Source organism: Uloborus diversus, chromosome 1, assembly GCF_026930045.1.
Source record: "Uloborus diversus isolate 005 chromosome 1, Udiv.v.3.1, whole genome shotgun sequence".
NCBI classification, from domain to species: domain Eukaryota; kingdom Metazoa; phylum Arthropoda; class Arachnida; order Araneae; family Uloboridae; genus Uloborus; species Uloborus diversus.
Window position 1 is genome coordinate 139,009,029 of NC_072731.1, and position 26,177 is coordinate 139,035,205.

Genomic DNA, 26,177 nt, shown 5'->3' on the forward strand with positions numbered 1-26,177 from the left:
TGGTCTGAAAGCCAATGTTGCATCACAACAAGGCATCTCAAAACTTTCTTCTTGGGCAAGGCAGTTGGTGAAATTTCAATTGAGAAGCTATGTGAGGCACTTTCCGAGAGTAATTATCCATGAATAAATGTCTCATGCTTTCCTTTGGATGTTCCTTATGTTAATAAAAAGGTTTTCAGGTTGTTCGACACTATTATCCTTGAGACACGAGAAAAAAGCCTAATAAATATTGGTACTGGCAGTATTCATACAATGCATAATGCGTATGTCAAAGCATTGTAGTATTTAGGTGAAGAAGCATCTGAACTTCTTCTTAGTACTTATAGCTATTTTGATGGTTGGCCTTCCTGTTAGGAGGACTTCGAAAAAGTGCAAGCTCAACTAAATACACCTCATCACAAGTTCCTGAAACACACAACTACCCGTTGGCTTACCCTTGGACCTGCGGCAAACAGACTACTGGAACAGTGGGATGCTCTTCAGTATTATTTTTTTAAACATGTGCCTTTAAAAAAGAATTCAACTATGCAATGCAGGTTTTCAATGCCAAGCGCCTATGATACATAAATTGTACCAAGAAATAGAGACCATTGTTCAGACTTTTATGGCTCAGGTTATAAAAGCCTCTGTCATAAAGTAAGTTAATTTTTCAAATGTAGACATGGATGAACTGTTTGCAGTTGGTAACAGACTACCTCTTGAAGATCTCGTTGTTAGTGGAGAGGTGACAGATGAACTGTCAAAACTGAAAGAAAATGAAAAGGCTATGTTTTTAAGAGCTGTTAAAAAGCATTGTGTGACTGCATGCAAGTATGTAATAGAAAAAAGTTGCATATCAAACAGGTTACTGAAAAGTTTTAAATTTTTGGATCCAAAAGAGAGAAGTAAATCTAGAAGCTGTAAGGATTTGATAAAGGTTGCCAAAATCATGCCTTTTAATGTTCCACTCGATAGGTTGCAAGATGAATGGACACTTTTGCAGCTGGAAAACGATGATGAAGCATCCGAAAACAAAACCATTGATATCTACTGGCAGCAGCACATTTCAAAAAAGGACTCAACTTCCAATGATCTAAAAATTCCTAATGTTTCTAAGGTGATCAAAGCTTCACTTGCATTATCACATGGTAATGCTGACATTGAAAGACGATTTTCCTTTTGGTGAAAATAAGACAGCAAGGACTGAAAGATTTTTAAACAGCATACTTATAGTTAAAGACGCTGTAAAAGAATATCCTCATTTGCTTTCTTTACCAATTGGTCCAGAAATAATTAAATTTGCACAACAAGCACACGCAAATTACACAACATGCATGGAGGAATGTAAAAGGAAAAAGGATTTGGAATTGAAACAGAAGCAAAGAGAAGAGCAAAAAAGAAAGGATTGTGAAGAAGAAACTAAGAAAATGGAAAAAATTAAAACATCTATTTAAAGTGAAACAGTAGAAATCTTTACAAAAAGCATATAGGCTATTTTGGTAAAAGTCAGTAAAAAGGGATAATCCTTTTCTGTTTTTTGAGTTCTTAACAAATTGCTTTTGGTCACCTTTTAGTTACTTTTTTGTCACCTTTTAGTCACCTTTGTTAGTCAACTTTTTCCAAAGGCCATCAGCAGTCCTCGGCCTGTGGATAGCACACAGATACACTGTGATAGATATTCTTCGGAAATCCTTAGAAATGGATTCAGCTATTCAGCACACATGAAAAATCAGAACTCGAGAATTTTAACGAATCAAATATCCTTCTATGCGTATCAGATACCTTCTATGCTTCCATCAGCAAAAACCAACATCACTGAAAGTTTTAATAAAAACCATCTAATGAGAAATTGAACCAATCAGTTTAAAAATGGTAGAGAAGATGATAGTAAAGTGAAATGATAAATTCTACATAAACTTCAGCTAGTTTATGAAAAAACTATAGTAATTGTCGATTAGAGGGATTAAAAATATATTATTCGCTAACTTCAAAACTAGTTCTTAACGACTGTCAAGGTGCAAATGAATCATTGAACAACTAGTGCATAGAGGTCAGAATTATTACAAACAATAAATTAAGGAGAGGGGAATACTTTTTATTTTAGTCATTTTTGATCTCTTTCCCTCTCATCACTGTCACACGTATTCATCACATCATGCAGAATTGTGCTACTTCCGGAAGATTTATAATAAATTAAATAGAAATCAAATCGTCTGATCAAGTTTTGAAACAGGCACCAACTCCATCCCGTCTCTGATGTTCCCTTTATTGAAAAGAGACACGGGTATTAAATTTTGGAAAGAGTAGGTGAAAAAAGTATTAATTATGCATTTATTTCTTGTGGAATAAGTTTAAATATTTTTCCGTCCAAAAATCAAAAATTTCATGTTCTAAATTAAATCAAAACTTCTGAAAAAAAAATCCCCTCCCCCAAAAAATTTTGATTCCGCAACTTGCGCCATAATCCCCCCTGTGGGCACCCCTGTTGTCCAATGTTGTTTTCAAAGATAATATTCTACCTACGTAAGCAGATGTTATAAGACATTACTTATACATTGCCAGGAATTTTTAAAAAAAAAATTGAAAGGATCCTTTCTTTTTTTTTTTTTTTTTGCTGATGTGTGTTCTTGTTTAATGGAAGACCTTAAGTGCTTTTGGGGGAAAGTTCTCTTCCTGCTGTAACAGATCAACAAATAAATAATAAGGTAAAAAAATATAGTGATGTTAAAAGACATTTAAAAAGAGAAGGTGTACTAAATGTTAAAAAAAAGAAAAAAAAAAGCATTTTAGAAAATAAGGTGAAGAAAATCTGTTTGATATTTCACTGTGTAAATGCTAGGATTTTCTAATTTGTAACTGTAAATTTTAAGTGCCTGTAGCTGAAAGAGCATTTTTAACTGATCAAAGAACATTTCGCAGAATGGTAATTGGAAATGTTGGTAGTAAAGCAAGCAAAATGGTTGGAAAATGATTGAAATGGAAAGAAAAAGCAGCAGAAAGGGCTTAAAAAAGCTCAACTGCAAGATATTGTGCAAAGCGCAGGTCGTAGACTTTTTCCGTCTAATGTTTAACACATTTTGGATTCTTCAAGTTCTTCCCTTGAAAATGAAGATATGGTTTTTGACTATAAACACCTTAAAAAGAAAAGCAAAATTATAGGTCAAGATTCCCCTTCAACTTCGCAAATGAAAATTAGACTCCCAAATGTAGCAAAGGCTTGTGTCAGAACTGGTGTGTCCGCTAGATCAGCGTCAATTCTTATAAATGCTGCTTTAAAAAACATAAGAATTATTACGAAAGAAGATCCTTCTAAAGTAGTTGATCGTAGTAAAATAAGAAGAGAAAGAAATAAAAACCGCATTGACTTGAAAAGGAAAGATGATGAGCTCCCTTTATCAGGAGGATATGGAATATACTTCAAAGGTCGAAAAGACAAAACTTTAATTCAAATTAAGGAAGGAAAAGCGATATTTAGAAGGACAATAACAAAAGAGCATGTTGTTTTAGTTTCTGAACCTGGGTCAAAGTACATTGGCCATGTTACTGCTGTTTCTGTTACTTCTAATCACATTAAAACAAGCATATTAATTTTTTTAGAGAAAAATGTTGACATTTCTAAGTTACAAGCTGTTGATTGTGACGGAACAGTAGTCAATACACGATTTAAAAATGGAGTCATAAGACAAATTGAGCTTGCTGTTGGACAGCCTTTGCAGTGGTTTATTTGCTTGTTACATAGTAATGAATTACCTCTACTCCATTTACTGTAGCATTTGGACGGAAAAACTTCAGGCCCTAAAGGATATTGTGGAGAAATTGGGATAAAACTGGAATCATGTGAAAAGATGATTGTAGTTAACTTTGAAAAAGTAGAAGTAACGTTGCCTTAGATTGCATTTAATGAACTTAGTACAGATCAACGATATCTCTACAAAATTTGTTCTGGAATTGCAAACGGAAAAATTTCATTTAACTTGTCACAAAGGAATCCTGGAAAAATGAGTCATTCCAGATGGTTAACGACAGCGAATAGAATTTTGCGGCCGTATATTTCAACACGAGACCCATTGGAGAACTTGAAAATTTTAACACATTATGTTATGAGAGTATATGCATGTACGTGGTTTGATATTAAATCTGAATCATCATGTCGGTATGGTAGTCAACATTTTTAACACATCATTAAAAAATCTCGATTTCTGCCTGAAGAGCTTAAAAACATAATAGATAGAACACTGCAGAGAAACGCGTATTTCCAACATCCAGAGAACATTCTACTATCAATGCTGTCTGATAGTCAAATACATGTAAGACAGTTGGGCCTTCAAAAAGTTTTAAAATGTAGAAAAATGGCTAAACTCGTTAACAATGTTTGAAAATTCAAGATTCCAGTACCGTATTTTCCTGCGTATTACCCACGGGCGACCTATAATCCACAGGTCCTAAAAGCGGCCTGAAGAGAAAAAAGCTTTGTATAATCTGCCGCTAATACGATGTAAAAAAAATAAAGTTTGAATTTAACATACCATTTGAGCAACTAAACTAAAAACATGAAAAGGTAATTACTTTGAAAGCATAATTAAAATTAATCTGAAATATAATCTATATATAATGATTTCTTCTTGAAATCAAGATTATAGTATACTAATTACTTGAAAAACAGAGTCAAGATAAAGGAGCAAATGGTCTTATCTTGTGCAAATGGCTTCATAATTCACTGTAATGTTGATTACTTTACATGGCCTGAATTGCATTAGAGGAACATTCAAGCAACGTAAAATAACCAACATACAGGCAGGCAGCGAGAAAGAACATGCAAGCAATGTAAAGTAAACAACATTCAGTCGGTGTACGGTGGTCTCTAGGTCTCTATTGGTGAATCGGAGCGTTGGTGTTAAGACAAAAAAAAATACAGATAATCCGCGGCAGCGTATGATACGCAGCTCATAAACTTTGCTTTTTTTAACAGATAATCCGCGGATTATACGCAAGAAAATACAGTAGTAAATTTCAACGCAGATAGCTACACGAATTTAATTGACTAGAATTCAGTTACACTTACTGAGGCACCAGTTACGAAATCTATTTCCGATAATGAACTGAACCAGCTAATTTTGGATTTTCCTAATAAGGATACTACTGTTTTAAAATACCCGTGCCATTCACAAGCAGAAGGAGTTCTCCAGCAGCCGTATGTGGAAATGACGCTCGAGACGGATTTATACGATCAAGGATAGCATCCAGAATTTCACCTTCTAAATTTGAAACTAAGAGTCGATATTGTGGGGTTCTAGCAAACAATTAACCTAGATTTTTGAAGACAAAGGGTGGTGATGTTATTTACCTCTCTATGCAGCCACCTCCGCCACCTCCACTGGATCAGATCTTGTTTTTCTTCTAAGAGAAAACTTTCGAAGATTTGAAGTAAAACTTCTTGAATTTTACAATTTCTTAGAAATTTCAATCGCAAATGGGCAGCTAAAGATATTGCCATAGGAAGCTGAAATTTCAGCGGAATGATTACATTTATAGGTGGCAACTTTTCCGCATACAGGCTAATTAATTAAGAGAAACATTTTTTCCCGAGCATTTTCGCTCCACTCTATTGCGCACCCTGACTTTGAAACTTCAAGTCAATCACTGAAATTTGGGTTGAATTTGATCAACATTTTTGTGAAAATTTATTGTTTCAGTCGAGAGATTTTTTGGATTTCAGCAATTTTTCCTCCTCTGTAAACAGGGTTCACTGATATAAATATATTGATTGATATACTGTCAGCACTGCTTAATTGGGAACAGATAAACAAATACACTGATTATACTATTATGGACTTTTTCAAAAAAAAAAAAAGTGCAATGAAATAAAGCAACAAACAATTTAAAAACTCAAGTTAAAATTTTCATATGCACTTGTGATAATTTTCTATTTTGTTGTTTACTTGGCTTTTTTCAAAACTTTTTATCAATAACATTCAATTACTTCCTTTACATAGCTATTCATTTATTATTATGTTTTAAGACAACCTTCAATTTGGATAGTTACAGAAAATTTCCCCTTTTAATTGAATAACTTTCTTAGAACCATCAATATTCATTCAAGCCGGGCTGACAGTACATCCAATAATTCCTTTGAAAATTTAATTTTCGCTACAATTATTCTTTTTATCAGTATTTTCTTGAAAATAAATTTTAAACATATAGTTTAAAAAACGCCAATAGAGGACGCTTTAGACTTTTGAGTAAAAAAACAACTATTTTTTACTGCTATTTTTGAACCTCATTAGGTTTTTTCTAATGCTTGGACTTAAACTTAAATTTTCAGCTCAAAATCAGAATCATTGACCATGATTAAGTCGCGCAAACTGGACTGTCTTCAGAAGTTGAAATACACTCTGTCACAAAAAAGGTACATTAACCCTAAAGGAAACGAGCGATCTTCACGAAACTTAAAATGGATGTGACATATGACAAGACAAGGAAATGATTACAAACTCAGAACAAAAGTTTGTTCTATTAAGAAGTTATAGCACAATAAAGGTTACAAAACCATAAGTTGTATAGCCTCCTCTTGCAGCTATACAAGGTACTGCGTAATATGAAGTGAAATAGGTTACCTATGACCACTGGGACTGAATCAGGATGCTTTGTTGAAGATAACATGCTTCCTGTCTTACAACAAAGCTAATCAAGTGCAGCAAAAATCAAATTGACGAAAACCCAATCCATCGCAACGGATGCTGGATCGAGATACCAGAGTCTTTCAGTCTACCACTCAGGATTGTTTTTCTTGATACCATCAGTTTCTTGGAATGTTGTTAAAAGGCATGGAACTAATGTTAGTGACCTTGTTGATATGGTGGCGGCCGCTTTTATGACGTGTGATCTTTGTCCTCATTTCTGTTTCTAGAATGCCTTAACCGGCAGCAATGTAGTAATTCATTTATTTTTACCAACACTAAGCTACTACTATCAGAGGTGTGGCCAGAGGATATTTGGGTCCGTTAACGGACCCTTCACAAAAATCCGATCAACCAAAACTTACCTTTCACAAAATCCCGATCAAACAAAACGGACCTTTCACAAAATCCCGATCAAACAAAACGGACCCGGATCTGTCAAATTGTTTATCGAAAGAGCAAATCTGAAAGCAAAATAACGCATATTTCTGTGAACCGATAATTTTTGGAACCTTTTTTTAAGTCAAATTAGAGGGATCAGCTTATACAAATTCAGCTAATTTTGAAAAAAAAAAAAAAAAATCGGCACTCTTGGGATGCTCTTGCAAGCGATAAATAATTGCTACTGCCAAATAAATATAATGGTTGTTTGTTTTATCACAGCTAATTAGCAGCGGTGTTTTTGTAAACTTTGCTTAAAAGGCATTGGTAAGCACTTTTCTCCGCTCATGATTTAATAAACAATAATAATATATATCTGCGAAATGAACTTAGAACTGCAAAGGGATAGTAAACGTTGAACCTTTATAATGACTTGATTAGAAAATATTCTCATCATTTTGCCAGCTTGTCAATATTTGCGTTTTTAGGGTGCGGTGCGATGTTTAATTGTTATTTTGGAGGAAAATTATATGGGTTTTGATTTTTCAATGCTAACAAGGATGATTAACTTTAAATAAACTCTTTTAATTACCGTTTTTTTTTTCTTTAGATGTCTTCATTTTGAAAAATGCAATCTTTTAACATCCGATATGAGAATCATATTTTGTTCTTTTTTCAAGCTAACTTCGCTTTATTAGGATTCAAATAAATGAAAAATCTCTTTATTTCTGTTAGAACTCTCATTTCAAGTTTTTAAAGCATAATTCCATTTTCTGTTATGAGTCAAAAATTAAAATGCTAAATAGATGGTTTATTTTATTTTATTTTTTGGGTCAACTGTGTCCACAGATTTAATGATATGTTTATCATAGGACTCTAAAATGCAATTTTTAAATAATTTTATCAAAAATATTTCTTTTACAAGCCGTTTTTATACTTTTGATGCCTTCACTTTGAGAATTGCGATCTCTTTGCATCCGCTATGGGAATCCGATTTTTCGAAATTTTAATGATTATTACGCTTTGTTAAGAGGTAAACAATTGAAATATCTTTTTATTTTTGTTAAAATCGCGGAATTTAAAAGTTTTAAACGAAATTCTGTGCTTTTTAAGAGTGTCTTGGGTCAAAAAGTTGAATGCTGAAACCTATTCTGAATTTTTTTATTTATTTATATTTTTGTTACAATTATTTTAAGTACTGTACAGAAATATATCTAGTACAATTTAACATAATGTAGAATGGTAGATAAATATTGATACTTGAAAGAGCGATGCCCCCCCCCCTACCAAATATCAGAAAAGAAAACCAGAATGATTTTCTCGACATAGAAGAGGAAAACACTCAACTTTAAGTTTAATTGATGCAGTTTGTGCCATCTCTAAATTCTAAAATTTCGTTTTAACAAAAAAAAAATTTTTTTTTGCAAAATTTTTTGATTTTTTACAAAATTAATTCATTTTTCACAAAATTATTTGATTTTTCACAAAAAACGGACCCTGTGAAAAATCCTGGACAGACCCCTGACTATATCACTCCGACCCAGGTGGCAGCAGATACACACGTACAACCAACCTGATTCTCTGAGAACTATTATGTCCCTTTAAAAGGTCCATCAATTGTTCGTATACCCCTAAAAGGTCGTCCTAGTCACAATAGCATCCTTGCAACTCGACAGTTTCGTTTGAAGTACCCTTTGACACAAGCTTTCACACTTTTAATCGTACCTATTTGAACATCTTGCATGTGCATAGCGCGCTTACCCTTTCGTCACTGGCAGCGAAATTTATATCATCTCTTACCAAACTACATTCCTGCCGAGTTTGTTGGTTGCAGCTCAATTTATTCCAAATGCATACATATTTTTGTGACAAAGTATATTTCAATCTTTGAAGGCAGTTCAGTTTTCGCTACTTAATCACTCCCAACAATTCAGATTTTCAGCGCTCGAAATTTAAGTTTAAGTCCAAGCATTAGAAAACATTTAATGAGATTCAAAAATAGCGGTAAAAAATAGTTGTTCGTTGCTCCAAAGTCTAAAGCGTCCTCTATCGGCATTTTTTAAACTACATGTTATAAGTTTATCTTTGAAAAAATACAGATAAAAAGAGTAATTTTAGCGAAAACCACAAATGAATCAAATAATTTTTCCGTTTTTTTATGATCATTGGAAATTTTTGACCCTAAACTTTAACGGCGCCTATCTCCTTCGTAAGATGTTTGGGACTCTTATTTTTGCCATTATATTGTTTGTCCAGATGTGTACTATCCCCCCTTAAAGATTTGCCAAAGAGTTCAGAAACACCTTGTATAACTAAAATTTTAGTAATAATGTATGGATTTGGGTACACTATACATAATTAAAAAATATTAAATTATTTTGTTTAGTCATTCAAAAAAAAATTTAAGAATTAAAAAAAAACAATGAAACCGTCAACAAATTACACAATGAAAGTGGAAAGATCGCACATAGACATTTTTTAGTCATCAAATTAAACAAAAAGGGTAACAGATAAATTGCAATTTTCAAACACAATAGGAATATGTTTATACTTATTTAAAATTTATGAATAGAAATGTTTGCATTTTTTTATAAAAGCTATAATAGTGACAAAAATATTTGCTGAAAAAAGAAATAGCCATGAAAAGAGCAAGGTTCTTAAAATGCGGCTACAATAAACACACTTGATATTTGTACCAAGTTAATGATAATTTGATACATGTAATACTTGATCTGATGCTTGCACACATAATATTGAACAATTTAATTGTTTAATCTTTTATGAAGCTCTATAAACAAGTTCGAATTAACTTTTTCAAATTCACAATAATTTTCTGAAATTTAAAAAATTGCATAATAGAAAATCCTTGAAACTTTTCTATAACATATTATTAAAAATATGATGAAAACAAAAATAACTTTTATTCATTGATTTTATAAAAATACATAGAAATAGTTACTTACAATAGAAAGAAATGAATCGCTATAAATGATGCAAAAAAGATGGTGCATTACAAAATAAAAGTGAAACAAGTATGAGAAATACAATGCAAAATGACATTTCTTGAGCAAAATAAATGATCGCTAAATATGTAATAAATGCTTAAAACGACGAGGGAAGAGGGGGGGGGGGGGGAATCACCATCTGATTTTGGAGTAACTCGCAACATTGAACTTTAACTCTAACTTCGTCTCTTTTTTTAGTACAGAACTGCTACCTCCAACACCTCGGAAGAGTTTCTGAATCTACTTCAGCACTTCTGAAGAAAAAATTCAAAAGTCTCTTTGATTTCCGAACTATGTCACCATCAAAAACTTCTTTAATCAATTTCTTCCATTAATGCTCTAAATTCTTCCTAAACAATAGATAAAGCTTGAAAAAAAATCTCTAATTTTATGAATGGTGTTAGTTTTAAACAGCTCGGAAGTACAACTTTAGTTTTTTTCAGAATTAGAGGGAGAGGGAGGGGCATGCAAGTGTTCTCGGAAATAAAAAAAAATAGTGGTAAAAAATAGAGTTCAAAATAATCATAAACATTGAGCAGAAAAGCCCTTTTAAAACTTGCACCCCAGTTTGTTTTAACGTGCAGTGGCGGAGTTAATATATTGCAAATATTGCAATTGCGTGAGAGGCCCCATAACCATAGGAGCACCATAGGAGTTACAAAAATGCTTATGATAAATGTTTTACAACTTCCGTGATAGTGAAAGAGGGCCCCAAAATGTTTTTCGACGGGCCCCAAACTTCTAACTCCGCCGAAGACATACAGAAAAGACTGCATTACTGTGATTCATATTACAAATATCGAAAATTAAAAATTACTGTCGGTTCAACGGGAATCTGAAAAATGTCACAAAAACCGGTTTTGCCATCTCATAGTTGTTTCCAAGTTGATCTCCAATTTGGCAGTATATCCCAAATGATCGTCAGCCTAAGATGCTATATTAGTTTTGCCCTAAATAAGTAATTAATAGCCACAAAAAATGAGTAAATAGGCCTTTTAGAACACCTGACTGAAAACAAAAAGAAAAGTGCACGACTGGAACGTACGCACACCCTCACGCGAAATTTTAACCTTATACAGCTTACCATTTTTTAGTTAGGACTTATAAGAGATACATACATACATACAGCCGCAAAAAAACAGCGAAATATTAACTTGTTTGGTACCAGAATGCAGTATTAAAAACTCTTTCAGGGGTGACTAAAATAGAAATTCATACTGAAATTTGAGTAAAAAAATTTATATGAAAACAATAACTTCCTTTACTTTGTATTAAAAAGTAAAACAGCAAAGGTACTTTTTTTCGAAAACATTGGCCAATTCCATCTGCTTTGCCATGTTTTTTAAGGCCAATGGGCCGATGTTTCTTGCAAGTTAGCATCGGCTGCTGATGCCGATGGCTAAATTGTTGAACCATCGTCACCGATGCATCGGTCGAGTCCTAGTTAAAACTATCTCATGGTTGCTCGATTAGAGTTTTGAACTGTATAATTAAGGGGTTCTCCTCCATTCAGGCACTGCACCCCTACTGAATATTGGTGTAAGCTCACCTACTCCTTTCTTTACTCTTCCTTATCAAGGCCTAATTTTTAACAAAAACAGTGCAGGAGCATAAAACGGCAATGCTAAGCTCAAAAGTTGTATTATATAATAATTCTATATCAATTATTGTATCACATCATTATTAACAATTGCATGTATCAAACTTGTGGGAAATCCAGTGGATTTCACTCCCTGGACTTCTTGCAAAAACATGAACAAAAGAACAACCTTCACTAAAATCCCTATCATTCAACAATGTTTATATTGCTTTCAATGTTTCTCAGCTTTTACAATAAATAGCATTCTTCATATTTCTTGCATCCATGTTTTTGTAGTGCTTAAATCATTTATATGGCAGTGAGAAAAAGGGCAAAACTCGAAATTAGTGCAACAAGTAGCACCAATATAAGATATACTGGTGCAATATCTTGAACAGAAACCTGTAATGATCTGGCTACAGTTATCTGGCAGTGTTTTAGAAATGCTAAATTATATTTCAAACTAAAGTTACATTGATGAATATATTTTTCCTTCCTTCAGACACTTGAGCCAACTCCAGAAGGTCATCGAGCTCCCATTGCGGATCTTTTTCGTAACACTCAAAGTGTGGACACCCAAACGCCTTTTGATCGCGGTGACAGTTGTCACAGCAGCAACAGTTCCAACAGTGGCAGCCACTCTGTCTCTCCTGTAGTACCAATAATACCGGGACAAATGGACAACTCTAGGCCATCTAGTACAGGTAAAAGTTTTGCTATTGGGTCTGTAGTATCCAGTAGTGATAAAATGTTAAAGATTTGTCTGTGAGGGAAAGGGGTATTAAACAAATTTCTGCCCTTTTTTTTTTTGATTGACTGTTATCACCTCTAAAATAACTTGCTTTACACCAAGGATTCTCAACCGCTAGCCCAACAGATCCCAGAAAATTTTAACTGATTCTTGGAAATTTTTACCTTTCTTCATTACAAATTTTTCCTGGTTTAAAAAACAACTATAGTTTTACATGTTTTTAGTTTTTGTGATAGCTTTTCTTTGCTTTCTGTGGTTCTTCTCAAAAGGTTTATTTACTTTTGAGATTAAAATTATCATTACATGCATGATAATTTCAAGAATTACTTATACAATACAAAACAAATGTGACGACCAGCAACAGGCTCTGGGCGCAGCTCTGCTGATCCTTGTCAGTTTATATAAGTCCCCAATGAAGGTCAATGGCCCTCTTAAAGCTAGCCACCCCCTTGCGCATTACTACCTCTTCCAATAAGCTGTTCCAAGTGCCCACAACCCTACTAAAGGAGTAATTTTTCCTAATTTCTAGGGTTAGCTTGAGTTTTGAATAGCTTAAAACCCAATGTCCCCTCGTCTTGCTTTCTGTGAGAAAATTTAACCCGTTAACATCTTTCATTTTGATAAATTTAAATAACTGAATCATGTCCCCTCTGACTCTCCTTTGCTCCAGGCTATGCATATTAAGCCTATTAAGTCTGTTATCATAGTCTAAATCTGAAAGTCCTCTGACTAGTCTAATAACCCTTCTTTGAACCCTTTCCAACACAGAAATATCTTTCCTAAGATAAAGAGACCAAAAGTGACCAGCATACTCCAAATGAGGTCTTATTAAACTCCTATATAACGGCAGAAGAACCGTCTTCGATTTGTTTGAAATAGATCTATTGATAAACCCAAACATTCTATTGGCTTTGTTACTTGCAATGCTGCACTGTTGATTAAATTTGAAATCCTGATTTATTGAGATACCCAGATCCATAACATTTTCTACCTGTCTAATGACAGAACCCTGTAAACTACACCGGTGGACAAAATTAAGAGATGGAAAGCATTTTCCCAAATATCTCGAGACATACTGGATAAAAATAAATTAAATTTGGTATTAATATAGCTTAATAACGTTTTCTGCCTGACTAGTGACCGAACCCTGTAAGTAATAACTTGTACACATATTTCCATGACCTAAGTGTAGCACGTGACATTTCCCTACATTTACTGTCGCACCCCCCTTATCCGCCCACTTAGTAATATGATTTAAATCCTCTTGAAGCTGTTTTACTTGTTCCTCATTCCCTACAATCTGCACAACTTTTACATCATCAGCAAAACAATGTTTCAAGATATATTTTCATCAATGTCATTCATAAAAATAATAAACAGAAAAGGCCCTAAAACTGATCAGGAACCCCACTTAAAGCATCTCACCATTTAGAATGTTTTCCTCTCACAACTACTCTTTGTTTCCTTCCAGTCAGTTAATTCCTAACCCAAAGCAAGGTTTTTCCTCCTATTCCTATATTAGCAAAATACTTGATCTTTACAATGTTGTAATAAGAAAACCATAATAAAATCTTACTGCACTCATGAAAGAGTTGAAAATGTTGTTTATTTTTGGTATTGAATCTGTATTATGAATTTTGTGCAATGTTTCAGATTTTTTAACTTTGTTCTATTTGTGGGATACTTATTTCTGTCTTGTTTTTCCAGAAGAAAGTAAAGATAGTACGTCTCCAGATTTAGAAGGTTCTAGTAAATTAGCTACTAGTCCGCATATTAATAAATTTTTGGCTCGTGAACCTCCTGATGGGTGTGAAAAAGTCAAAATAGCTGAAGAAACTAGGTATAAACTCTCTTCTGCAGTTTAGTATGTATGTGTGTTTACGTTAAGTCTGTTAAAACTCTTAAAAAGACATGACAAAGAACAAAAGACACTTGAACAGATTTAGGTCTGGATTAAATATATTTAGATAACGTGCAACATCTTACTACCTGCCCTGTTGCACAACTCACGCAGCAGGCAAGCTGCACCACAAAACACGATAGTGTTGCCAATCAAGTACAGCTCAAGCAATTTCAATAATAAATAAAAATACTAAAAAATAAATGGTGTGAGAGGTACATTTTTGACAAAGCCTGCCCTTGTTTAAAGCAATTAATCAGTTAAAATACTCAAGTGCAATAAGTGAATTTCCAACTCATATTTAGTAACAAACTAAATGTTTGTATTTAAAATAAGCAATGCTTTTGGAATGATTTTTACTTTTTGTTCTTTAATTTGGCTGTTTTGCTTTTGTTGGGGATTATTCGATAATTGGATGCCTCACTTGCCAAATCGACTAACTCCAGAAAACAAAAAGTTAGAGAATAATTATGAAGAAGATGGTGTTATCCATAGAAGTAAATAGATCCTCGTGTTACATATTCTGCCATCACATGGTCAGAAATGTACTGAGCTAAAACTTTAATGTAAATTCATATGCTAGGCATTGATAAAGCACTATTGAAGCAGAAATAAGGATTTTTTTAAAAAAAAGGAGTTAATCGATTTGGCAATTGAGGCATCCAATTGAGAAATGGTGCGAGAATCGGGAAATGGTTGAGTTATTTGATTTTAATGGGTGCAAGAGCCCTTGAGGAGTATATGCGCCAAACAATTCATTATGGAATGGCACGGTGGTTAAATTTTTGCGTGCTTAATTTTATTTTTGTAACCCTGCTGTTTTATGGTAAGCCTATGCAAATAAATATTTCCCTACTTTTTGTTTATGCATACAAAGGAAAAATCATTTCTGGTGCAGACATTGCTGCCAAAAATTTAGCACCAATGAATTAAGATCACCAATTTCCCAATTATGAAAACCTTCTTGCTTTTGGGAATCGCATAAATTTTGTCATAGCAAATACATGAGAGAAAGTTTCGTCATGGTCACAACCAACTAGTTTAAAGTTGTAAATGAGGACTTATTGTAAACTGGAATATTCATTTTTTGCCAAATCTAGTTTTGTTTGTCCTGCATTCTTGTCGTTTCTTTTTAAATTTCACTTTCAGTGAAAGTGCTTTACTTTTATGAGACAATTTAGGTTTTTTACGAAACAGAATGGCACAGTATGGAAAATGTGGCTGCTCAAAGTCAGAAATCTGAGGATGAAGTACTTATCTGAATGCAGTCCCAATGAGTATTGAGGATCTTTGACCTATCCTGCCATTGTCTGTTCACCACCCCATCTGACCAACCTCTGCTTTATAAGAAAAGTTGAGCCCATAATAAGGGAGAGGGAGAAATAGAAAAAAAATGACTTGGGTAAAAAATTAGGTTGTTTTATAGAGAGGAAAAGAATTATATTCACTTTTTTTGCAGCATGTAAGGGTCATTCCATTGTCAAGTGATCTGAAATTTGAGAAATTTTTCCTGTCACATTTTGTATTTCTTTGGAATTTGGCTCATCGATTGTACCCTTCGTGGTAATCAAAGGTCAAAATTTTTAGATTTTTATCTCTTTTATTGTTTTTATTTATGCAACTTTGAATTTTGGAAAAACCCTCTTTTTTTCATGAATGATTGGACATAAAATGGACGATAACTCAGCACCACATATGGATAGAAAGATTTGGTAAAAAGCATTTTAAAGTACATTAGTTGCTGTTTAATATGATATGTAACATGATTAATTTTATAAATTTCATTTTAAAAAATTTAAAATTGAAATTTCTTGGAAATTGTATAATGAATTTTTTTGAAAAAATTCTTAAAATTTTTTGTTTATTTTATCTTTGTGTGTGCGAAATTTCAAGTTGGGATCTCAATGAGATCATATTTTTATGAATTTTTGAATAAAATTTGACGAAAGAAATAATGATATTTTTCAGATTCTATTCAGTTAAATATGGGGTTATCTTTCTCGGGGTGATGGTCTAGACAGAAGAAATTAAACATGATTATGCTTTAAATGAGCTGGAGTAAACTTGTAGATTAGTAAGCCCTCCTCCTCCACTTTTTTTTTCAAAACAATTTTTAAAATATTTAAAAAATAAATAAATAAAAAATAAAATAAAACAAAATAAATAGTTAACTTTTTAAAAGTTTGTAAATGTTTTTCTTTAAAATAAGATGAAGTACCAATCTACAAGTTCATGCCAGCTCATTTAAAACACAGTCATGTTTAATTACTACTTATCTCACTCCCAGTAAGAGAACCCCATATTTAACTGAATAGAATATGAAACATATTATTTCTTTTGTCAAAGTTTATTTAAAAATTCATCAAAATATGATCCCATTGAGATCCCAACTTGAAATTTTGCACACACAAAAATAAAATAGACAAACAATTTTGAGAATTTAAAAAAAAAAAATCATTATACGTTTTCGGAGAAATTAAAAATTTTTTTTAAACGTGTTTTTTTGTAAAATTAGTCATGTTGAATATCATATTAAACAGCAACTAATGTACTTTAAAATGCTTTTTACCAAATCTTTCTATCTGTATTTGGGGTTGAATTATCGTCCATTTTATGTTCAACTATTCATGAAAAAAGAGGGTTTTTCCAAAATTCAAAATCTCATAAATAAAAAAATAAACGAGATAAAAGTCTAAAAACTTAGACTTTTGATTACCTCGAAAAGTACAACCCATGAGCAAAATTTCAAAGAAATACAAAAATGTGAGGGGAAAAAACTTTGGATTCTTTTGACATGGACTGACTTGTAAACAAAGTACATTACCATTGTTACCGGTACAATTGAATTGGGACTCTGGTGAAATACCATTTAAATGTGAGTTGTATAAACAGTGCTTTAGTTTGTATATTTACCTGGGAGGTAAAGGGCCCTAAGTTGTAAAAATTTTTTTTTTAAAGTTAGCCAGGAGATGAGTTTATCTTTTGTGATTGCTGGTTTATCATTTATGAGGACATACAGGGGCGCCGACTTAGAAAAATTATTGGGGGGGCCCGATGTCACCGGGGTCTAGGGAGTATGTTAAAGCACGGAGCCCCCCCCCCCCCCCCCCCGAAAAAATTCAGATTTTTGTGCTTTGAAAATGCCAACTTATACATATTTTCTGGTGTGTATAATTTATACAAAAAAAAAAAAAAAAAAACAATATGTGACATGGCATTTTCAAAGTAAAACAATCTAAAAATTGGTACACAAATTTTCTGCTTCAATTAGATCATGTCATTTGCTTTAAGTGAGGGACAATTTTACAGTTCCATTTTGTGGGGAGCCATGAAGTGCCATAGCTAGGCTATGGCACATACAAGGTAGTGCACTTGACTTGCATGGAAAGGAACTCCCAGTGGCACCGATTTATAACAACTATTGGGGAAAGAGTGCCATAACGGGGGCCTTGCCAGGGGAATTTTTTAAAATTTGAGATTAAAAATAGTGAGTTTTAAAGTTTTTAAAGCATTTTATAGTCATATGATCAACATTAGAACCCCAAAAACTCGACTCTCGGTAAATCGACACTCTGAGAAACTCGACAAGTCAACGCATTTTTTGGCTTTGAAAAAAAAAAAAAAAAAACACCCATGGTATTTTCGTAAAAAGCTAATTTAATTTACATTAATAATTATGCTTTTAGTCTATTATAGAGCAGTGAATATATAGCTCTGAAAAGAGTGAAATGATATTTAAATAAATCTAAACTATCATTAAAAGAATAAAGCATAAAAGATTGCTGTCGCACTTTGATTACTATAAGTGAAATAACTAATGTAAGCTTGCTTTGAATAAGGCTCAGAGTTCATTTAATAAAAATAATGTCTCAAAATTAATTCTTTAATAGAGTTTGAAAAGATAATACAGATTACTTTATTAACTCTAATAATTGAAGAAAACTATCACGCCTTCCATTTAATATACAAATCTAACCCTGATATATTTTTTCCAAATCAGCAACACAGATGAGAGCGTCGCCGGCGACAGACTTACCCGGAGGTTCGCGCAGTGGGACAAATTCTATGAGTGCTGTCAGCACCGTAACACTATCATTATTCACACCACTCGTTTTCAATTAACCCATTTACTACCCTAATAGTTATTTTTTTAAATTCATTACTGAATGTATTTTACAATGTAGCTATCTTCAAACAAGGAAAGTTAAAAATACCAACGTAATTTTGTGATTTTAGAAATCATAATATGAAAAATAATGTTCTTAAATTATTGAGGGGGCTCTGCCCCCCAAAACAAACTATTGAGGGGGCTCGGGCCCCCTCAAGCCCTATGGAGTCGGCGCCACTGAGGACATAAAATGAACATTTGTTTATCAAAATCTTAGTACCTATTTTATACCTCCGGGTCGATCAAGTATAAAAAGTTGAGTAAGATAGTACTTAAATCTCGATTTTGAAAATTTGGACTTGCACTTTATCTCCCAGGTATTTATAGAGATTTATAAACAACTTTATGAAAATAGCAAAAACTTTATGAAAATAGCATTAGTATGTTCTGTTTCACCAATTGTATTTAAAGCTTGATTTTATTCTGATATTCATTTATTTCCAGGAATTCTATTGGTGCTGGAAAACCCAAAGAATATAGTTGTCCTAAACCCAGCATGAATTTTGTCCTACTGCCCAGTCAGAGTTCAGCCTTTTATCCTCTGTGTAAGAACTGTGTTCTTTCCGCTCCCAATGGAGATATTGTTAATCCTGAAACTCCCTCTGCTACTAGTAAAAGACTTCAATAAATTTTTAAAAAAAGTAAACGATACATAATTAATGGGAAAAAAATACCATCCACCGTACCTCTCTCTTCACATTTCAGAAAAGTGTCACTACAGGAAAGTAATCAATTTATTTCATATTCAGCTGCATGGAAAGAAGTTTGTAGCTTTAGAGAGTTTGATAAACTGGTGTTTTTCAAACTAAGAATCATGACCAAAATGCTTTAGGTCTACATTTTTTTTAAAATTACTCTTCACTTGTTTTGCCTTCTGTATTCAATAGTTTTCTATGTTCAAAGTTTTCCTTTTACTCTCAATTACTTTCATTCATTTTTTTTCTCTCTGAAAACTTAAGTTAAAAGTATCATTGTTAAGCTAGATGTCATGTGATTTGGATCTATGTAGGTTTTTTTTTTTAACATCCTCATTTTAAATTGTATCATTTCTGCTATATTTATGAAAACACTTTTTTTTCTTTTGAAGTATGACAATTACTAACAGTTTAGAAGAATTCCACACCTGAAAAGTACATATTTATTAATAAGCTCATTTTAAATGTATGCAGCATTATTTGTTGTATTCATATAAGATCCTATAATCTCCATGAATAACTTAGTTAGACATATCTATGATGTATGTTCCTAAATTTGAGTCAAACTAGCAATATATATTTTTAATTATAAATGATAGAATGTTTTAAACTCATTTTCTCACTATCTATAAAATATGGGTTTAGAAGTTTTCGATGTGTACTTTTTTATTGCAAGGCAGAATGTACTATGGCCAAAGCTTACTAAACAGGTTGTGAGGAGCTAGATTGAAAAACATTTCTACCTAACTGATGGAGTTAGTGAAAATTCAAGGTAAATGTCTGGAGTAAAGGGGATGCTGTGATTGGTACGGAATCTATTGCATCCCATTGTGCCTCACAATTACAATTTTCAGGGCATCATCATCAATTTAAATTCACCTCACCTCCATCAAACTTATATTAAATGCATGAAAATTGTTTCATCCGTTCAGTGGTGCACACAGGGGGAGGGTCCAGGGGGTCCGAACCCCTCCCATAAGGCCGTGAGTTTTTAAATTGATTATAGTCCTATGTATTAGTTGGTAAAATAACTCTAAGTAGAGGTAACAATAATTTCAGATTTAATAAATGACAAAAATAAATTTATTTTCTCTTTTTTTTTTCTCCTACAAAATTGAGCTCTATGTGAACATAAATTGTTCTAGAATGATGATTTTGCTTCGCTGTTTTTATTTTTAACTTTGAGAGAAGAAAATACATTCATTCTTGTGCGGTATTTTAATTAAATATTTGTTATTCAGAAATTTATTTTATTAACTAATGATGTCATGTAATTATTCAATATTATATAGCGTCGCCTCAGAGCAACACTAAGACATCTAATCCCAGAAATAATACTGAGATATCCTTCTGTGCTCTGAGGCGATGAAAAATATTTTATGTTTTTCGTTCCTTGCAATCGATAAAACTAAAAGAATGTATTTGGATGCGTGTTGTAGTATGATATGAGAATTAATGAGAGATTTCTGTGTGCGCCACTGCATCTGTTGTATAATTTGTCTTATCATTCTGTTACATTTAGGTGCAAAGTTCAGAATGATTCAGAATTAAATTGATGTAGTTGAAAAAGAAATTTAAAAAATTATTAAAACTTGTCCTATAATTTGATGCATTTAATGCATCCTTGATGGTCTTTAATAATTTTTGTTCTAGAGCTTCATATATTTATATATATATATTTCTTTCATGTTGATGAAAATAAAAAAGTAAACTAACTTTAAGTTTTTACTGTAGAATGTAAAAGTTATTTGTCCATCCACATCTTTCACAATAATATTATTTTGTTTTGTGTATTAAGTTGCATTTCTTAAATTTAAGAGTCAATATCCTTAAACAATTCATACTCAAACTATACTGCTTTTTGTTTTTTGCTTTAATTATGTACATTTATATGTATACTCACTCACACATATATATACAACATATATATACAACATATATATAGATGTGTGAGTGTGTATTCCAACTATAAATAATATTTACCGTAGTTGGAATGTTAGCATCTTAATAGGTAATTTGCATAACTTGTAGGTTTTTTTTTAGCATGTACTACTTGCTTTGATCTCAGCTTAAGCAAAATGTGCCATGTTTCTGTAATTCTTAGTTTGATTATATTTAATTCCGAAAAAGTTAATTCATTAAGAATGTTATAATTTTCTTTCTATGCTTCTTGCACATACTCATACTGAGGCGCATATTGTCGAATCATTTACAATGTTACTTTCATGATTTTTCTTGCAATTTTAATAGCCCTTGACAATGAAATATTAGTTAATCCAGAAAGTGCTTGTACTAGATTTAAAAGCATATTTACATATTTTTATCTACAAAACTGGATGGTGGCATCCTGTCACTGAAAAGCACCTATTAAACAGCACAAATACAATTACTAAAAACTTAGTACTGAACCAAAGGTATTTCTTCATAAGCTCATGCAATGAATGTTGTATGTGGATATGAGCTTAAATTATTGTACAACTTATAACTTTTGTTCATATATTTTTCTCTTACAGCAATAGATTTGTAATTGTTTTATGTTTTCTATTATGTTAATCTGACTAAAAGATTCAAATATTTTCTGAAGGAAGAAAAGTTTTTTTCCCGTCCTTTTTGTTTTGACCATGTAAAATGTAATCCTTTCATACTGATACACTATTTCACTGAAGATATTTCAACCGTAAAAAACAGTTCAATCGTGTCTTCTTAATAAATTACATTTCACTTATACTCATCCCAGCTGAAAAATTAACTTTCTTTGTGTCAAAAATTTGTTTATTGAGAGACAATTCAATGTCTCTAGGCCTTCTTTTCCTCTTAAAATCTGTGTGTCAATAATTAAAACTAACATTTGAGGCAGTGAGAAGCAACGGGATGCAAGTGGACTATTTTAAGTTTCGAGTAAAACATGTTTAAAGATCAGATCCTAGGTAGGCTTTCATTGAAATTTTTTTCTAAATCATGCTATGCAGCAGCACCTACCAGGGCTACTAGTATAATCTCTTGCCCCAAGACAGAGGAGAGGTCCACCTACCATTCGTACTGGTTATCTCCAAATTTTTAATTTTGCCACATGTCATTTCAGAAGATTAGTCAGAATTAGTTCAGAAGTCATTTCAGATTATTTTTCCGTTTCATTTCAGAATAAGTTCTGAGCTTAATTTATTAATTTTGAAGCGCCATGAGTTCAGGGCTCCCAACTAATTTTAGCCATGGAAAAGGGGACTAAAGAGGACCAGTTAGGATTTAAAAGAGGACCTTGGGAGGACCATTCATAGTTAAACCCAGGGAAGCACCAAAAGGCAAATTAGCTGCCTGCTGGCTAAATCTGTGAAGATAATTTGTCGATTAACCATAATAATGATTTTTAATGATACAATTCCTTATCACCTTCCGTACAACTGAATCTTTTATCCATTGAATTATATTATTTACCGACATTTGGATGGGGAGGGGGGGGGGGGGAGTGACAAGCAAGCAAGTAACTCATGATCTTACAGAGTAATTTTAACTGAAAAGTAAATTTTCTACCAATAAACAACTGAAAACTGGCTGATCAATCAGTTAAGTGACCAGTGAATCTGTGCATACCTAGTTAAGACCTTTTAGATACAGTTTTTCAAGTAAACATCATAGAACAAAGTCATTTACAAAATTTTCATGTAACCAGTTTAAACAGAATTTATTTTGATATAAGGTACTGCAAGACAAGAAGATATAGTTTATAGGCCATGAGGGAGTTACCCTCCCCCCAGTGCCGGATCTAGGAATTTTCCGACGTGGGGCAAAGCTTCAAAATGCTGCCCCTCAGACACACATTCATCTGGCTTTAAATTTTTCTATCAAGTTGCACTTTCGTAATTTTAATAAACTGTAAAGTGTGTTATGGTTTGATTAAAAATTCATTTTGTACTTTTCTTCCGAAAACGAGTTTAGTATTCAGATACGAATGCTTTGCTTTTAAATATTTTATTGAAGTTGCCACATCCAAAATATGCAAATGCTGGAATTCTGCTTAAGTGATAAATAAACTGAACGTAAATTTGAGCCTGATTTACTGAATAACTTAATGTAATCAATTTATGTTCAAGTTCAGATTCATAGAGCTATATTTTCAAATTATGAGTATTTTCAATAACAAATAAATATGCAAAGAAATACAAAAGTAATTAGTTTACATGTCAAAATAGCTCCCAGTTTCAAAACATATTAAAATAATTCCAAGATGCAAAAGGATTGAAATCTCGAACACAAGAATCAAATTTTTGCAAAGTACGATCAATATTGGCATACTTTCTAATAATGTATTTATTTATTATTTACTAAAATTAAACATAAAATATGTTAGTCTAAGATAGCAGTATATCAAAATAATTTCAGATTGCACAAAATGTCAAAATATTTTCAAAATGCAAAAAGATTGAAATCTCAAATAACGACAAGCAATTTTCTGCGAGGTCCAAGTTAGTGCAATATTGCCACAGTTCCAAAAATAAGAAAGTTTATTATCTATTAAAATTAAACATAAAATAAGCTAATCTAAGGTGGCGTACATCAAAATAACTTTCGATTGCCAAAAATAGCAAAATATTTACAAGATAAGAGATTGAAATCTCAAATACGACAAGCAATTTTCCGCGAAGTTCAAGTAAGTGAAATGTTCTCACGGTTTCAAAAATAAGAAAGTTTATTATCTATTAAAATCAAACATAAAATAAGCTAATCTAAGATGGCGTATGTCAAAATAATTTCCGATTGCTCAAAATGTCAAAATATTTTCAAAATGCAAAAAGTTTGAAATCTCAAACACGGCAAGCAATTTTCCACGAGGTCCAAGTTAGTGCAATGTTGCCACAGTTCCAAAAATAAGAAAGTTTATTATCTATTAAAATCAAACATAAAATAAGCTAATCTAAGGTGGCGTATGTCAGAATAACTTCTGATTGCCAAAAATATCAAAATATTTGGAAGATGCAAAGAGATTGAAATCTCTTAACTCGGAAAGCAATTATCGGCGAAGTACGAGTAAGTTTGACGTTGCTATGGTAAAAAAAAAGTATCTTATTATTCATTGAAATTAAACATAAATAAGCTAATATAAGGTAATGTATGTTAATATAACTTCTGATTGTCAAAAATATCAATATATTCACAAAATGCAGAAAGATTGAATTCGCAAACACAGGAAGCTATTTTTCGCGATGCTGCATATCGAACTCAAGTTGCAAATATTAGGCACAATTGCAAATATTTAAGCACAATTCAATGATTTTCTGCAGATTTCAAGCACTAAAAAAAACTTTCAAATTCTTCTTTCTTTTCAAGGTTTTCAAGCACTTGAACATGAAAAAAAATTTAAGCACTTTTCCAAGGACATACCAAGACGTCAAAACTCCTCCCCTAAACTTCTCCATTTGCTAGACTTCCATGCTGCAGCAGTTGAAGGAGGAGTAATGATGTCAATCAGCACACACTACCTTTTAACGCAATGAAAACTTTTAAAATCTGATTATTAATTTAGAACAATATAAAAGCGGACTAAATGTACCAAAATGTTAAAAAGCGGTCGAAAGTAGACTTTACCCTTAAAAACGGGCTTTGGCGGGAAAAGTGGACCATTTGGGAACCCTGTGAGTTGTATACAGGGGTGTGCTCAGAAATTTTTGGTCTCGTCACAAATGACTTTTACTAGCCCCCTCCATATTGTTAACTCCTATGTCTCTACATATATTTCAGCACTCATTTTAAAAATCTCAGGTCCCCTTCAGGTTCGGGCCCAGGTCAACGTGTCCTCCCCCCTCCCCCCTGGTTGTAAAACATTTTTGTTATTTTGCTTAACCAAATGATATGAAATGGGTTACATTTTGCTTTGTCAATATTTCTTGATTTTTTTCCCCATGTGAACCACTATTGTATTACATTTGAACTATGAAAAATTGACTTACATGTGCAAATTTTTCAAAGTGTATCAATTAATTAGATTGTTTATCCTTCTCAGTTTGATTGTATTGGTTATGCTTTCATCCTTTTCAAGTTAGGGGTATTTTCATAATTATTAAGAAATGTGTCTGAAGAAAGATCAAACCAATTTTTAACTAATGTATTTTAATGTTTAAATACTCTCTATTATAATCTTGATTTTAGGTTCTTAAAAAAACTATTTCATTATGTTTAATGAATTGAAAAGATTTTTTTTTTTTTAAATTTATATTTGATTGGTTGACATTCATTCATTTGTTTAAAAAATGTATTTTCGTGTATCAAAAAATATTTTGAAACAACCACTTTAAAAAAAGTTCAAGTGTTTTTAAGACATGCTTAATTTTTAAATTAAGGTTTGTGCTAAACATTGATATTAACTCTCACTTCAAAAACGATTTGCTTTAATAGTCTACAATTTTTAAATAATGTGAACATATATTGTTCTTAAAACTAATATTACTTATGTTGGTATTCTTTACTTATAACAAAAAAAAAAGTATCCAGGATTATTTTCTTTGTTTCTCAAGAAATGTACTTTAATTTATTGTGGTGATACTAGAATCATTTGGTGACTTATATGTATGATGTAAAAAAAGAAAAAAGAAAATACAAAAAAACCAAAAAAAATAAAATAAATAAACTGTGCTCCCAGAATCAAGCAAAACGAGTGCCTCATAGTTGCCGCATGATATTTGGATTTCAAGGTACCATGTTGCCTTTTGTGTGAATGAAATCTCTGCTTGCTTGATTGATACTGTTGCTTTGGTGCTTATTAAGTCTTGAGAATTTTTTTATATGAGCTTACTGAAATATTTTCTGCCAAATGCTATAAATTGCCTTTCTTACAATCCTCTCTGTGTGGAAGATATAGAAATGTTTTTTTTTCCTTGGTACTTTTATTGAAGTACACACCACATCTAAAATAAAGTCATTTGTAGTACTTTTTTCAGTTTTGTTTTATGTCTTTGCAATTATTTTTGCTTAGGAATTCTTGCAACAGTAGCTAAGGCAGTTAGATTCATTTATGTAGCTGTTATTATGTTTCATATCTTTTATTTTGAAA

General features: G+C 32.3%; 1 protein-coding gene across 2 annotated transcripts in view; it reads left to right on the top strand.

Annotated features, from left to right (window-relative positions):
* Window positions 1–19,138, top strand: part of LOC129232423 (glucocorticoid-induced transcript 1 protein-like) — a 232,052-nt gene extending 212,914 nt beyond the window's left edge. The window contains exons 6-8 of one of the 2 annotated variants that reach the window (XM_054866571.1): window positions 12,124–12,325; window positions 14,080–14,212; window positions 18,885–19,138. In XM_054866571.1, coding sequence (XP_054722546.1) covers window positions 12,124–12,325; window positions 14,080–14,212; window positions 18,885–19,068 — 519 coding nt within the window. In that variant the 3' untranslated portion in view covers window positions 19,069–19,138. The remainder of the gene's footprint in view (window positions 1–12,123; window positions 12,326–14,079; window positions 14,213–18,884) is intronic. The other variant, XM_054866579.1, reaches the window with a different exon arrangement.
* The last annotated feature ends 7,039 nt before the right edge of the window (window positions 19,139–26,177 follow it).